This window comes from Malaclemys terrapin, chromosome 4, assembly GCF_027887155.1.
Source record: "Malaclemys terrapin pileata isolate rMalTer1 chromosome 4, rMalTer1.hap1, whole genome shotgun sequence".
Classification (NCBI taxonomy): Eukaryota; Metazoa; Chordata; order Testudines; family Emydidae; genus Malaclemys; species Malaclemys terrapin.
This window is the reverse complement of record NC_071508.1, coordinates 131,815,990-131,832,376: the sequence shown is the minus strand read 5'-3', so window position 1 is coordinate 131,832,376 and position 16,387 is coordinate 131,815,990. Positions and strand designations below refer to the sequence as shown.

The following is a 16,387-nucleotide window of genomic DNA, read 5'->3' as shown; positions in this document are numbered from 1 at the left end:
GAGCTGTTTTCAGGTAAACCTGAAGCTTTGGGGCAAGTAATTCAGATTCTGGGTCTTTGTTGGAGCAGACCCGAGTGTCTGGCTCGGCAAGACAGGGTGCTGGAGTCGTGAGCTGGCAGGGAAAACAGGAACAGAGGTAGTCTTGGCACATCAGGTGGCAGCTCCCAAGGGGGTTTCTGTGATCCAACCCATCACATTAACATTGTGAAAAAAATTCCAGTGTAAAAAAAAAAAAAGTAGCATGTGTTTCTTTAAAGATCCACCACTCAAGTACTGTTGGACAGGTTTTCTTCAAACTTCCCCCCCACACACACAAAAAACACCCACCAACCAACCCATTTCCCCTTAAGTGAACAGTAAAATTTTCGAAGTTACCCTTTGAATGAAAAAGTTATAAACCTTTGAAAACAGGATCTTATAGTAAACCTGCTCTCTCTCTCTCTCTCTCTCTCTCTCTCAACCACAGTTAAATGCATATAAAGACAGGTGAACAGCTATAGTAAGTATTAACAATGTGTTCCACCTAGAACAGTCATTATGCCCAATCTGGCCATTGCAAAATACAGAAAGTTGGTGAGTAAAAAATAAATCTTGATTAATCTTTCCTAACAAAAACAATGAACCAGGAATATCTTCACACGAAGACAAGAATCTGTGTCCATTATTACTAGTCCAATCTGAAAACTACAAGCAAATGTTGCTCAAAAGATACTCTTGTTCTACATACTTTGTCCCTTTGAAGGTCTCACACTTCAGTACTGATTAGATCCAGTCCTTCTTGGCCTTTAAAATCAGATGAGCTTAAGCCTACTCTGAAAAGAGCAGCACTGACTCTCTCAAGCATCCAGAAACTGGTGCTTTAATTACAATTTTTTGTGAATTAATTTATGGTGGGATGAATCATTTTCTCTCTAAATCTCGCATGAAAAGCCCATATCCAGCAAGTATTCCATCACACACCTAACTTTAAGTATGTGAGTAGTTCCACTCAAGTCAAGGCATATATTTAAGTACCTTGTTCTAAACATTTTATAGAAAGCTGTGCCAGAGACAAGTTAGAAGTTGAAGATTCTTTTCAGTTACTTAATCCTGTAAAGAGAATGGTTAAGGAATTTTTTTTTAAAATAGCAAGGCATAGATTTATCTGTTTAAAATAATTCACAGAATATATTGGTGAAAATATGTCAACAAATGAATGCACAGGTGCATTTCAAGAGCCCTGATTTGATTTGAAGTAACAAGCAAATGGTTATTTGAAGGAGGAATGGTGTCTCCTCCCCCCCCCCCGCAACCTCCCAACCTTCCAACACACTCCCAACCTTCATTTTTTTTAAAAAAGATATTTATTAAAAATTACTATATTGAACAAGCATGTTAATTTCAAGGTAAACACTTGCTTTTTGGGCAAATAGCCTAACGAGAAGAAAGTGAAAATATCAGTTTAAGATGAATGTTTTTAAAAGTAACACACAGAAAAACATCACCATGCACTGCAGTAATCTAGTCCCAGAGTCTTTAGGGTGTGGTGAAAACATTTTTGGTACCGATAAGAGTAGCTATCAAACACGTGACAGGCTGCACGCATACTTCCTGCACCATGATGGCAGCAATATCTGAAAACAAAAAATACTAGAAGGCTAGAATTCTTAGCAAAAGCAGCTTAGAGTATGTTAATATTGGCTTTCTTGACTGGTAGGAAGAGGAAAATTCTCTCTCTGACTGGATAATGGAATCAGTTTGAAACTGATACTTTCAACAGTTTTTATTAAAAGTGTTGAAAGAGTGAGTGTGTGTATGTGCGTGCACATGTATATGAATGATTGCCTGCTAATTAAAATACTTCAACTACAAAGATGGTTTCTAACAGAATAAAACGCTGCTATTAAGGAAAAGCAAATACTTGAAATGAGACACTATGGAATTCTACATCAGCTGAATAAGCCACTTTAGTGGGAGCCTTGATAAGCTGTATTTAACCAGTTTCATTTATCTATAACATGCACTGACTAAAACACTCATGTGAAGTATTGCCAAGTCACTGTTTGTCTTCCCCCCGCCTCCCAATTGAAAAAGACAGTTCTCTAGGAAAATCTTCTCCCCCATCATTGCCTTGAATAGGTCCCACATGGCTAAAGAGGGCTGGCACTGGTTCTGCTGAAACTTTCAAAAACTTTGAACAGCCTTACCGGGTCAGACCAATGGTTCATCTAGCCCAGTACCCTGTCTTCCAACAGTGGCCAGTGCCAGATACTTCAGAGGGAATGAACAGAACAGGGCAATTATTGGGTGATCCAGGACTGGGAATGGCTGAGCCATTACAAACATTGAATCTATCTCCCCTTGTAAGTATTCTCACACTTCTTATTAAAGTGTCTGTACTGGGCTAGCTTGATTATCACTTCAAAAGTTTTTTTCTCTTACTTAATTGGCCTCTCATAGTTGGTAAGACAACTCCCACCTGTTCATGCTGTGTGTGTGTGTGTGTGTGTGTGTGTGTGTGTGTGTGTATGTATGTGTATGTGTATATATATATATATATATATATATATAAATAAATAAATAAGTCACTCTATATGCATCCGAAGAAGTGGGCTGTAGTCCACGAAAGCTTATGCTCTAATAAATTTGTTAGTCTCTAAGGTGCCACAAGTACTCCTGTTCTTTTTGCGGATACAGACTAACACGGCTGCTACTCTGAAACCTGTTTACCGTAATGTTTCTTCTAAGCCAGTTTTAAGGATTGGTTATGATACACAATGAAATGTGAATGGGTCAGATTTGTGAAGAAAATTATCTTAGCATTCTAACTGGGCTAAAATGGGTAAGTTTTCTGCTGGTGATAAAGTCAAGTTGAAAGATCAGACAAAAGTACATACTGTATTTTCCGGCGTATAAGACGACCTTGTAACCCAGGAAAATCTTCTCAAAAGTCGGGGGTCATCTTATACGCCGGGTGTCGTCTTATAGGGCGGGTGCTGAAACTTCCGAGCCGGACTGGAGAATCTGCAGTCACCGCATATGGTGGGGGGAGCTCAAAAACGGCCGCGGCCGCATGAAAGCAGCAAGGGTGGAGCAAGCTGCAGGCGTCCGGGACGCCCGGGGTATGGAAAAAAGAGATAGAGCGGCGCTGTGCCCAGAAAAACACGCCTCTTTCACCCGTCTGGCCCACCCTTGTATCCTATTACCATACCTCCTTCTCTGCCTCTCAGATCTTGCTCCTGAGGACTGCAGTGAAGCGGCGCAGGCGCGCATGTGCGAGATCTGAGAGGCAGAGAAGGAGGTAATAGGATACAAGGGCGGGCCAGACGGGTGAAAGAGGCGTGTTTGCGCTACCGCTCTGATAGTCTTGGAGACAGGGAGGGCTGGGCAGGCAGGCAGGGAGAGCTGACCAATCCAAGCAGGCTTTGTATACAACAACCAGCCAATCGCCGGTAAGGTACATCGCTTGCCGTGATTGGCTGGTTGTTGTATACTGGGTACCACATACAATACAGCACCAGTATCTGTACCTGTTCATACAGTATAGCACCAGTACATACAGTACAGTATACAAATGTCCAACAGTCAAAACCCCATCATGGCTCCACCAGCAAGAAGAAAGAAATATGAAGCCAGTTTCAAACTTAAAGTTGTAAACTTTGCCATGGAACATAATAACTGCGCTGCTGCAAGACAATATGGAGTAACAGAAAAGATGGTTCAGGACTGGAAAGCAAATGAAAAAGTATTAAAGAGTAGGCCAAGGGGTAAGTGTGAATTAAGAAGAGGCACCCCACATTGTCCAGAACTCGAAAAACATGTAGCAGACATGGTGAATGAGCATCGCCAAAACGGTTATGTAGTGACACGAAATAAAATACGTTTGTTTGCACTTCAGTGGGCCAAATCTAACCCAGATCACAGCAACAGATTTAAGGCCACTGTATCCTGGTGTACTAGATTCATGGAAAGGCATAATATGGTACTGAGGCAAAAGACGAAAATTGCCCAAAAATTACCTGCAGATCTTGATAGCAAAGTAAATAGTTTCCATCGATACGTAATACAACAGCGCACTAAACATGGCTATGCGTTAAGTAGTATTGGAAATATGGATGAAACTCCAATGAATTTTGATATGGTTGGAAATAAAATTGTCCATCAAAAAGGTGAAAAAACAATTTTAATTAAAACAGGACATGAGAAGTCCAGTTTTACAGTGGTACTAGGATGCACAGCTGATGGCGCTAAACTGAGACCAATAATTATTTTTAAAAGAAAAACAATGCCGAAACTCAAGTTCCCTGTTGGTTGTTTTGTACATGTGAATGAAAAAGGCTGGATGGATGAAGAAGGGGTAAAGCTATGGCTTGATAATGTATGGAGCAGGCGACCAGGTGGACTTATTCAAAAATGTAGTCTACTGGTGTGGGATATGTTCAGGGCTCATTTAACTCCCAGCACCAAGCAAAGGCTTGCAAGACTAAACACAGATGCGGCAGTTATTCCTGCAGGATTGACATCGTTGGTACAGCCACTGGATGTGTGCCTAAACAAGCCATTTAAAGATCGCATTCGAGAACAGTGGAATGAATGGATGGTTAGCGGCGAAAAGTCATTCACAAAAGGAGGAAACATGCGTGCTCCACAGTTAGATGTTTTGTGCAAGTTTGTCATAAAAGCCTGGAATGATATTGATGCAGAAACAGTAATCAAGTCTTTCAAGAAGTGTGGCATATCAAATTCATTAGATGGTATGGAGGACGACTACTTGTGGCAAGATGAAGAGGAAGCCGAAGCTGAGACCACACCATCTGATACGGAATTCGATCCATACGATGACTGCCTTACAAATGTATCACAAGATGTCATTGATGTACTTATATCAGATGATGAACAGGAGGATTTTGAAGGCTTTTAAAGGGAAACTGTCACGCCAGCAAAACCTGTAAAAATACCGTAGCTTGCAGTTATGATGGGCGTTGCTAACTCGCCAGGGACTTGCCCGGCACTTGCTCTCTCTCTATTGTTTGTTATCTTCCTCCTATCATCATCAGTTCCAGTTTGGTTGACAGCTTAGAAAACAAACAGCATGGCAGCTCCCATGGGTTTATTGTCTTATCCTTCCTTTCAGCTTTAGAGTGAATTAGGAAAAGTTTAATCCACTTGCACTGTTTTATGTTTACATGTTTGATGACAAACAGCTTTATGTTTATAAGTGACAGTTTTCCTGCTAAGTACCTGCATGTCATAAGCATTTGAATTAAAATTACCATATTGAAATCAAATCTGATGGTTTTTTTAATTTTTATTTGGTGTGTGTTGGAAGAGGGGTAGTCTTATACGGCGAGTATATCCCAAACTCTATATTTTAACTGGAAAAGTTGGGGGTCGTCTTATACGCCCAGTCATCTTATACGCCGGAAAATACGGTAGATTTATTGTTTGTTCTCCTGTGTGCTTACAAGCCCTAATCATGGACCAGGATCCCATTGTGCTAGGTATAGTACAAATAGAACAAAATGCATGTGCCTGCCCCAAGGAACTTATGATTGTCAGAAGTAGACTGCTTAGAGGAAATGTAGAAAAGTCTTCAGGATTCACTAACGCAGACTACAAGAAGCAACAGAGAGTCCTGTGGCACCTTATAGACTAACAGATGTATTGGAGCATAAGCTTTCGTGGGTGAATCCCACTTCGCGTCTGACAAAGTGGGATTCACCCACGAAAGCTTATGCTCCAATACATCTGTTAGTCTATAAGGTGCCACAAGGACTCTTTGTTGCTTTTTACAGATCCAAACTAACACGGCTACCCCTCTGATATCAGACAAGAGATCATTTACAGCCAATTACATGAACTTCAGCAGTATTCATCTGCTAATTAAAGAAAGCGGATGGCAGTTGCACAAAATGGTCAAATAGTAGCCATCTAATTAGGTAAATCCTTTCCCTTCAACGCTAGCCAGAGATTAAATGAAAAACTTGGTTTAAACATGGTAACTTCATTCCACCTTCTCTCCACAATGTCTTTGTTATAAAGCAGAGTAGAGATTAGTAGGTGAATTGTTTTTCTCTGTTTATTTTTGTAATTCTGCATCTACTTTATTATTTCTTTAGACTGGGTGTCTTGGAAGCACTAAATTTATATTTATATTTCATAAACATTCTATAACACTGTATAGCTGGACACATGATATAGTGTAGCATTATCTTTGTATTGCATATAAGCAATAAAATGAAAAGCTTTCTGTATTTGCCATAGTCAAATCATACCACGAAGAGAGGTTTTTGACCAGTCTAGTCAACGGCCTTGTATAGCAGCTCCCTTAGGGCAAAGGTATCATTGACAGCTTTAAACATGTTTTGTAACTTTTAGAAGTGTAGAAACTACAAAATGGAACAGACAGAAGTCTAGAAAACCACTGTTCAAGATTTTCCAGCACTTAATCTAGTCTTCTTGCTGATCACAATTCTAAGGTGTTGGATAAGACAGGAAAGAATGAAACAACATGTGATATAGTAGATCTTTTACATGAAGTGGCAGAGCAATCATCGTCCAGACTGTGGAGAAGAAGATGGAGAGATGAAGAGAACAGGAATGCCTACATATCCGTTTTAGATTAGCTAATCAGATTCACCTTTCTTAAAAGCAGAGGTGCAGTTTAATTGTTAGCTGATTTTATTTTGATTAAAGTCTTCTCAAAACTGCATTGTTTCTGAATATAGCCCATGAAACTGCTTGAATATGGATATATGAGGAAAGCTATGATAGCACAGCTTCTGAGCACTGACATTGTTAAAGCAGAGCCTGTAGTTTATGGGCACTTCATGAATCCTAAACTCTGGAATATAGAAGATCATATTTTTTACATTCATGTGAGATTGAATTTTAAAACTAATTACATACATTCTATATTTTCAGAGAGCTTCTGTACCCCAAGCAGCTGAAATGCAGTTTTGCCCTTTGATTTTCTTCTTTAAACAGAAAATATGATTGAACTATTGGTAAATATTTCTGACAATACTCTTGCTGCTATGAATATATAGTGATGCAGTATAAACTCTGTGTCAAGTCAATTAAGGGACAAATATCAACTAAGGAGCAGCTAACAGTAAACTAGGTATTATTCCCTGAAGGGCTCACTAATCAGTCATTGATTTGTTACATTTGCTGGTCAAATGTTACGTTACCATTTGAAAGTTTATGTATTTTCTTATTTTGCATTCAGTCTTCACATGTGCATGAATAATTGCCCTTTTAATACTCTTGTAATGACTTGATCTAATGCCCTGGAGTTGCCTCAGGATTATTATGTAACCAATGAGTTTTCATTTTCACTGCAAGAAAGAGTTTGAATTTTTTGCCTTTTGATATTGACTTATTAAATTTGCAATGCTGAAATTTGGCAAGAGGACACGAAAGAACTACATTGCTCTGGGTATAAGAAAGTTATCAGCTGGAAACACTGCATCTTATGGGAAGATGCTGTCACCCAGATGCTTTGGGAACTGTAGCAAATAACTCGATGTTCAGCCTTATCCAGTTGGTAAAAGCTAACTGATTGTCAGAGGTTACTTTAATTTGATATTTTTGCTGCTGGAAAGCTGAAAGTAGAAAACAGGTTGGTGGGGCTTTTCAATTTTTGTTTTTATTTTACGTAATTTTACCTATGGGAAAAGCTCAAAATTGGGTTTGGGTTTCTCCCCCCCTCACCCACCCTTTCCTACTGTGACAAAGTTCCTCCTCCATCTTGGTGGATCTTGCGCTTATTGGCGGATTTTCTTGCCTCAGAGATTCACCATGTGGGTTGGGGAACAGCCCAGAGACCAACCCCTCTGGCAGAACCCACAGTCCAGGTCAATTGGGAGGTTTGGGGGGAACCCAGGCCTGCCCTCTACTCCGGGTTCCAGCCCAGGGCCCTGTGGACTGCAGCTGTCTATAGTGCCTCCTGTAACAGCTGCATGACAGCTACAACTCCCTGGGCTACTTCCCCATGGCCTCCTCCAAACACCTTCCTTATTCTCACCACAGGACCTTCCTCCTGGTGTCTGATAACGCTTGTGCTCCTCAGTCCTCCAGCAGCACACCCTCTCACTCTCAGCTCCTTGCGCCTCTTGCTCCCAGCTCCTCACACTCACACCACAAACTGAAGTGAGCTCCTTTTAAAACCCAGGTGCCCTGATTAGCCTGCCTTAATTGATTCTAGCAGCAGCTTCTTAATTGGCTCCAGGTGTCCTAATTAGCCTGCCTGCCTTAACTGGTTCTAGCAGTTCCTGATTACTTTAGTGCAGCCCCTGCTCTGGTCACTCAGGGAACAGAAAACTACTCATCCAGTGACCAGTATATTTGCCTTCTACCAGACTCCTGTACCCCACTGGTCTGGGGCTGTCACACTACATAGTCAATAGGCAGAAACTATGCTTTTCATTGATTATGTCAGAATGAACCACATGCAGCAGCCACAGAAGGGCGAGTGACATAATCTACCTCCTATTGCTATAGTCATTGTTCAAAGGACAGTTGGTGGTAACTTCTTGGTCTGCCCTTCTCCTTTGCAAAACACCCTCTTCTTCAAAAGTGGCCACCTGTCTGGCTCATGTCCATCAACCCTGAGCAGTCAAGGAGCCTGAGCACTGCTGTGTTAAATGATGAGGTGCAACTGAGTACCTCATTTCTCTATTGCCTCCTCCCCCTTTACTGCTAATCCCCTGAGGGAGGCGGAACTGGCAGCTGGCTATCATGAGATAAGCAACACTAAAAGGGAATGATGTAAAAAACTATTGCAATTATACATGCTGGGATTTAACTTCATTCCATATTATGATTTTTTTAGAACACTACATTTTAAAATATTCAAGAAAGAGTCTGTAATGTTGTTAATGTGACTGGAAGATTGTGGTTCTCACAGCGAGAACTTCACATTAGCCACTTTTTGCTCAACTAGCAAATTAAAAAGAAACAACCCCAGACACTCCCCCCCACACACAAATTTTATAGTTCAAGCTTCCTTTTTGTCCTCTTTGCCCAAGCAAGTGTTATTCAAAACAAATGATTATACAGTAGCACTGTACTTACCTATATCTGGTAAGTATTCAAACCTTGGTTCTATTACATGCCTACAAAGCATCTTTGTTAATAAAAATTTGTCATTTTTAGTAATGATGGGAAACAAGACACTTTATGAGCTTTGCAACAGTTAAGAAAAATTCTTTAAAAACGGAGTTACACAAATTGTGTGGGGGTATGGGGCAGGAAGAGCAGCATTTTCAGGATAAGTTACCTGTAGCAGTCTGAGATCTAGGACTTACGAAGTTTAAACCTGGCAATTGTAGCCCAGCAAGCCTAACTTCAGCACTGGGCAAATTGATAGAAACTATAGTAAAGAACGGAATTATCAGACACACAGATAAACACCAACTGTTGGTGGAAGAGTCAATGTGGCTTTTATCAGAGGGGTAGCAGTGTTAGTCCGAATCTGTAAAAAGCAACAGAGGGTCCTGTGGCACCTTTGAGACTAACAGAAGTATTGGGAGCATAAGCTTTCGTGGGTAAGAACCTCACTTCTTCAGATGCCTAGAGGGCTTTTGTAAAGGGAAGTCACATCTCACCAAGCTAAAAGAATTCTTTGACATGGTCAACAAGTGTATGGACAAGGGTGACCCAGTTAATATAGTGTACTTGGATTTTCTGAAAGCCGTGACAAGGTTCCTCACCAAAGGCAGCTTAAGGAAACTAAGTAATCAGGGGATAAGAGGGAAAGTCCTTTCATTGGCTAGTAACTGGTTAAAAGATAGGAAACAAAGGGTAGGAATAAATTATCAGTTTTCACAATGGCGAGAGGTGAACAGTAGGGTCACCCAAGGATCTCTACTGTGACCTGTGCAGCTCAACACAGTCATTAACTGTTCACTCCCTTTTCCAGGTCATTAAGTGTCAAAGTTTGCAGATGATACAAAGTTATTCAAGGTAATTCCAAAGCTGACTGTGCAGAATTACAGGGGGAATCTCACAAAATTGGGTGACTGGGCAACAAAATGAAAGATGAAATTCAGTGTTGAGAAGTTCAAAGTAATAGACACTGGAAAAAATAATTCCAACTATGTATCTAAAATGATGGGGTCTAAATGAGCTGTTACCATACAATTAAGAGATCTTGGCATCATCGTGGATAGTTCTTTCAAAACTTCAGCTCAATGCACAGCAGTAGACAAAAAGGCCAACAGACTGTTAGGAACTAATAGGAAAGGGATAGAAAAGTACGACCAAAAATATCATAATGCCACTTTATAAATCACACTTCGAAGATTGTGTCCAGTTCCAGTCTCCCCATCTCAGAAATGATATAGTGGAACTGGAAAAGGTTCAGAGAAGGGAAACTAAGATAATCAGGGGTATGGAACGGTTTCCATATAAGGAGAGACTAAAAAGATTAGGGCTCTTCAGTTTAGAGAGAAAAAAAAAAAAAAAAAAAAAAACTATTAAGAGGGGATAGGATAGTGATCTATAAAATTATGAACCGGGGGGGGGGGGGGGGGGGGGAAGGGGTGTCACCCGATGAAATTAACAGGCAGCAGGTTTAACACAAACAAGAGGAAGTACTTTTTCACACAACGCACAATTAATTTTTGGAACTCATTGCCATGGGATGTGTGATGGCCAAAAGTATAACTGGGTTTAAAAAAAAAAAAAAAAAAAAGAAGAACTAGGTAAGTTCATGGAGTATAGGTCCATTGATGGCTATTAGCCAAGATGGTCAGGGATGCAGCCTCTGTATGCCAGAAACTGAGAGGGGAAGACAGGGTTGGATCATCCCAACTGCCCTGTTCTGTACACTTCCCCTGAAGCTCTAGTACCGGCCACTGTCAGAGACAGGATGCTGGGCTAGATGGACCATTAGTCTGACCCAGTACGGCAATTTTTATGTTCTTAAATTCAGACTTTTTGCGGTTCTCCATCTATCACCTTTTCAGAAGGAAAAGCGTTGAACTTCCTTGATTTTCAAGGCAGATCGCTAAATTACCACATAAAAAAAGTTATGATTCACTGTTTTACCTGTACAGGTGGCTCAATCATTATCCACGCAGGAAGCATCAAACTTGGGTTTAGAGGCTGAGTTCCTACACGGAAGTAAACGCCGCCACTAGTATCACACGCCCAGATGTGCTGATTTCCACATGCCAAACTGGTCAATTTTATAGCTCCTAATGATGAAGAGACTGTTAATAATTTGGCATGAACTTTTAAAATTCAGCTAATCTCTACTGTAGAATTTTACAGAAATATTTCTAAAAAACTAACATTCAAAAAGTTATCAGTATAGTCTATACATTTTGGTAAAAGGAGAACATTTGCATAAAACTTCATTTTTTCCCCCATTTGCTTTCTAGTTAGACTGAAGATCTCATTTACATTTCATGCGTTTATTCTAGTGATTTCTCCTCATCTGTCTAAAACCGCCTATTTCATGCAGTATCCTGCCATTGATCAACAACATTTTGACAGTGCATCATGTTCTATCACTACTGCTAGAAAACAATGTAATTCCAATGATTATCGTCAGAGAGTAAGAGGCAGAAACCATATGAAATATTTTTTTCTATGCTTAGAGAGACAAACTTTCATGCAACCTAAAGTGAACTCTCTTCTGCAGCTAGTCATGCTTATAGAATCTTAATGATCTAGGTCTATAAATACATGTCAGCAATGAACATTCCAAATGTTACCAGCAAATGCTAAGGGTGGGTTAATATTTCAAGGTTAACAAGCCTTCATTACTTGTGTTGAGTATAAAACCTATTTGAAAAGCGTCTCCCTATTTGTGTCACAACTTTCTTATTTTATAGTGGTCACAAGAAAACTATCAATGCTTTAATCCTAAATAAACAAGCTACATGAAGGCATATAGCTCTGAAACAAGTGTGTTCCAGAGTTCTTAATTTTATTTTCTCTCTCTTTCACAACCGGATTACAAATACCCATCAAATTAAGCTGTGAAATGTTTATGATTTATAAGGATGGGAAAGAAAGCCTATATGATACTGTAGACTGAAATGCTGTGATCTTGAGAATTCTTACTCTTTCATATTAATTTACTTTTAAAAACATCCATACTATCCATTACAGTTAACAATTGGATTTTTTTCTAGTGTTAAAAAGGCATGCACAATGTTGAGTAGTGGAAGACATGAACTAACAATGCTGTTAGGCTGCATACCGAATGCTTTGGTCAGATGCCAAATTAAAGAATCTGAGAATAAATCTCACTGGTTTATTAAATGTTTGCTGTTTGGTATACCTATTAAATCGACAATGTTCACTAGGGGGGGAGGGGGGAGTGAAGTCTGGCAACCAACTCTTCATAAAGCACATCACTTAATACTCTTCACTTTGATTAGAAGATGCAACTTTACCCTTAAATTGTATGCTTATAGCATTTATCAGAGTACAGATTCTACAATGTATTGCTAAAAGCTTATAGTCAAAAGACACGAGTTCTATTCAGCTTTAACTTTTAGTTTGTTATAATAGTGAATAGATTCATTCCTATATCAAGACTATTTTGTATTTAACTGTTTCTGCTTATTGGCTCAAAAGGAAAGATTTTATGGCTTATTTCTAAACTCCTTTATTTTAACACTATTATAATAAAAATAATCACAAAGTTCAAAATTCTATTGCCAGGAGCAAATTTCTACAGCAGTTAGAGGTCTGACATATAGCTACAAAGTCACTATTTAAATAAAACCTCATTACTCCTTGCAGCACAAAGTATGTCTGTCAGCAATAGTTTTATGAGAGACAAGGTGGGTAAGGGAATATATTTTATTGGACCAGCTTCTGTTGGTGAAATAGACAAACTTTCAAGTTCTAGAGAGCTGAAGAATAAATAAAAGATATTACCTCACCCACCTTGTGTCTCTCATTCTGGGACCAACATGGCTACAACTACAAACAGTAATAGTTTTGTTACATGATATCTCAGCTGCTTAAATGTTTTGATCCAAATAAGCATCAGCTCACTCAAACATGGAGTCATATGTCATTTCCATGGCATTGCTGGTATTACTAACCTCTAAAGTAAAATATGACATGCCAAAATACAATCATTATGTAAACATTTTCAGCTTTTTTTTCCTCCCCCTCTCTTATTGCTTTTACTTTAGGGCAGGGGTAGGCAACCTATGGCATGCGTGCCAAAGGCGGCATGTGAGCTGATTTTTGGTGGCGCCCACATTGCCTCGGTCCAGGGCGCTCTGCATTTTAATTTAATTTTAAATTAAGCTTCTTAAACATTTTAAAAACCTTATTTACTTTACATACAACAATAGTTTCGTTATATAATACAGACTTATAGACTTAAAAATGTATTACTGGCACACAAAACCTTAAATTAGAGTGAATAAATGAAGACTTGGCACACCATTTCTGAAAAGTTGCCGACCCCTGCCTTAGGGAAAGGTCATGCTAACCACCATTCATCCACAAAAGAGGACAGAGGTATCTCTACGCGTGAGTCAGATAAATTGTTTACTGTTGAATTGTAAAGGTCATTCTACCGTGTTTAGAAACCTTGACACTGATAGTGAAAACCTTAATCAAAACAATTTACCAGATACTATTCTACAGTACATAGTGTAGGGACTGGAGAAAGGTACAACTGACATAATACAAAATATTTCAGCATTTATCCTTGGAACATACTCATCCAATTCCAAAGTCTGCATTTCTTTTTATAACAGTTTTATGAATGTTTCAAGACAGTTTACTACTTTTAAAACTTTTCCATGAATAAAATTTGGCATCTAGATTTGACAATTATTTTATAGTTATTAAATTTATTGGGCCACAATGCAACAAGCTAAAGACCTGATTCAATAATTCACTGCATGTGGATGCATTGCTGTGCCTGCACAAAGCCCCACTGACTGCAGAGGTGGACCCGAATGCATTAAATTGAAGGACTGTGTCCCAAAATGGTAACAAGATGATGTAAGATGTTTTATTGCACCATCCAGCTACTGTCAATGATTTCTTGGCCTTTCCCCCACTCCCAATGGATAACTGATCTATAACGGAATCATTTCTTAATCCAGTGGTCACCAACTGGTCGATTGCGATCAACTGGCCAATCCTAGAGGATCTCCGAGTCAATCACGATTTCTGGTGATGTAGCGGGGCTACTGCTAAGGCAGGCTCCTTGCCTGCCGGCCCGGCCCCACACCACTGCTGGAAGCGGCCAGTGTGGCCCCGCGGGCAGGGGGACAAGGGTTCTCCCTCCGCGTGCTGCACTTCTCTGCAAGCACCGCCCCCGCAGCTCCCATTGGCTGGGAATAGGGAGCTGCAGCCGTTGGGAGCTGCGGGGGCAGTGCTCGCAGAGAGGGGCAACGTGCGGAGCCACATGCCCCCTATCCCTCTCCCCCAAGGGCCGCAGGGGCACATTGGCTCTTTTCAGGAGCAGCGTGAGGTTGGGGTAGGCAGGGAGCCTGCCTTAGCAGAACTATGCTGCATTGCCAACTGGGAGCTGCCAGAGGTAAATGCTGCCTGGCAGGAGGCCACACCCCAGCCCCCTCCTGGAGCCAGCACCCCATACCCCCTCCTGCACCCTGAACTCCTGCCCCAGCCCTGAGCCCCTGCCCAGAGCTAGCAACCCATACCCCCTCCTGCACCCTGAACCCCCTCCCAGAGCCAGCACCCTGTACACCCTCCTGCACCCCAACACTCTACCCCAGCCCGGAGCCCCCTCCTGCACCCAAACTCCCTCCCAGGGCTTTCACCCCACACCCCCTCCTGCACCCCAAACCCCTGCCCCAGGCTCAGCCCAGAGCCCCCTCCCACACTGTGAACCCCTCGACCACAGACCAGAGCCCACACCCTCACCTGAACCCCAGCCCCCTACCCCAGCCCGGTGAAAGTGAGTGAGGGTGGGGGATGGAGTGAGCGGGGCGGGGTAGATTCTGGGTTGCCCTTAAATTCAAAAAGTGATCTTGGGCATACAAAGGTTGGAGACCACTGTCTTAATCCTTAAATCATGTGTCGACTATTTAAAAATTTTGTTTATAGAAATTAATACCAGAAGGTATTTAAGGTGATTTGAGTCAGTTAACCCACATATAGTGCATTACAACTATTGTAAGATACACTACAACAACATCTATAATTCACTGTAAAGATATGACTAATCAAACTTTCTATGCAGCCACCAATGTATGCCAAGAAAGAAAAATACCAGTTTAAATACTCCTGACCTATCATGAGAGTTCCTGTAGTCTTTTCAGGAGTTTACATATTGTAGCAATGACTGAAATGACTCCCAGCTGATAAGCCAATTTATATTTTAGTGTCCATCCTCCAGCCCTCTCTCTGCTCACTGGCTCCCAAGGACAGGTTTCTCAGGCTAAAGAATCATTTGCTTAGTACAGTCTGGAGTCTTCTATTACAAACCTCCCTGATCCACCACCATCACCACATGATTTACATCTAATGCGTCACATAAGTCTGGATATCTCAGAAGTGAGAAATGTACCAAAACGGACCGAGTGCAGTGTGGGCTACTGTATGTAGCAACAGAGTGGGACTGGGGAGATCTAAGGTCTATTCCAAGCTCTGCTCCAGGTCTGCTGAGTGATCTTGGGCAACTTACTTCACTGCCGTGCCTCGGTTTCCCTTTCTGTAAAAGGATGATAGTGGTACTTACACCTCCTTTGTAAAGTGCTTGACATCTACTGACGGAAAAGCTATAACAGCTATGTATTAACCATGAAATTGAAATATCACCTAAACTGCTAGAAAATAATAGTGATTATAACAGAGGTCCAAAGTCCTGCTAGGCAAGTGAGGGAGCCTGTTGGTGGCCTCACTCATGAACCAGTGAATGTGAAACAGCTTGAGAGGCATTCAAATTTAAGACATCTTGGCAGCTGGGAGTCAGTCCAATTAAAAAAAAATAGGTCATATTCCATGCTGAAAACTTGACGCTTTAAACATGGACAATGTTTTTTCTGTGCAAAACTTAATTTTTTTAAAAAAATTAAGATTAAAAATGTTAACTGTTTATATAATTATGTTACATAAAATGAAGTCTGCTGCTTGCCTAGCTTAAAACCAGCTGAACTGATTTTGATCCAACTTTAAAAAGAATTCACCTTTGATCTTATGCCAAATGCAGAAAATTTCATCCCAAAGGAAATGTGAAGTTAAGAGCCAATGTGGAAGTGACTAGAATGGACTTCATTCTTAATTATGTCACCTTCGCACGAATCAATTCACTTGTCTCCAGGAGATTTGCATACAATATAGTGTGGCAGCTAATCAACCGTGCACAACATTAAAGACTTTAGGACAGGAAGTAGAGACAGTCAACTGAGAGAGACATCAAAGAAATATACATGTAGAATAAAATTGGCTA

At 40.6% G+C, this 16,387-nt stretch overlaps 1 protein-coding gene across 5 annotated transcripts in view; it reads right to left on the bottom strand.

Annotated features, from left to right (window-relative positions):
* Positions 1 to 16,387, bottom strand: part of TECPR2 (tectonin beta-propeller repeat containing 2) — a 75,381-nt gene that overhangs the window by 20,476 nt on the left and 38,518 nt on the right. For all 5 annotated transcript variants that reach the window (XM_054025339.1, XM_054025340.1, XM_054025341.1 and 2 more), the window contains one exon: positions 11,035 to 11,183. In XM_054025339.1, coding sequence (XP_053881314.1) covers positions 11,035 to 11,183 — 149 coding nt within the window. The remainder of the gene's footprint in view (positions 1 to 11,034; positions 11,184 to 16,387) is intronic.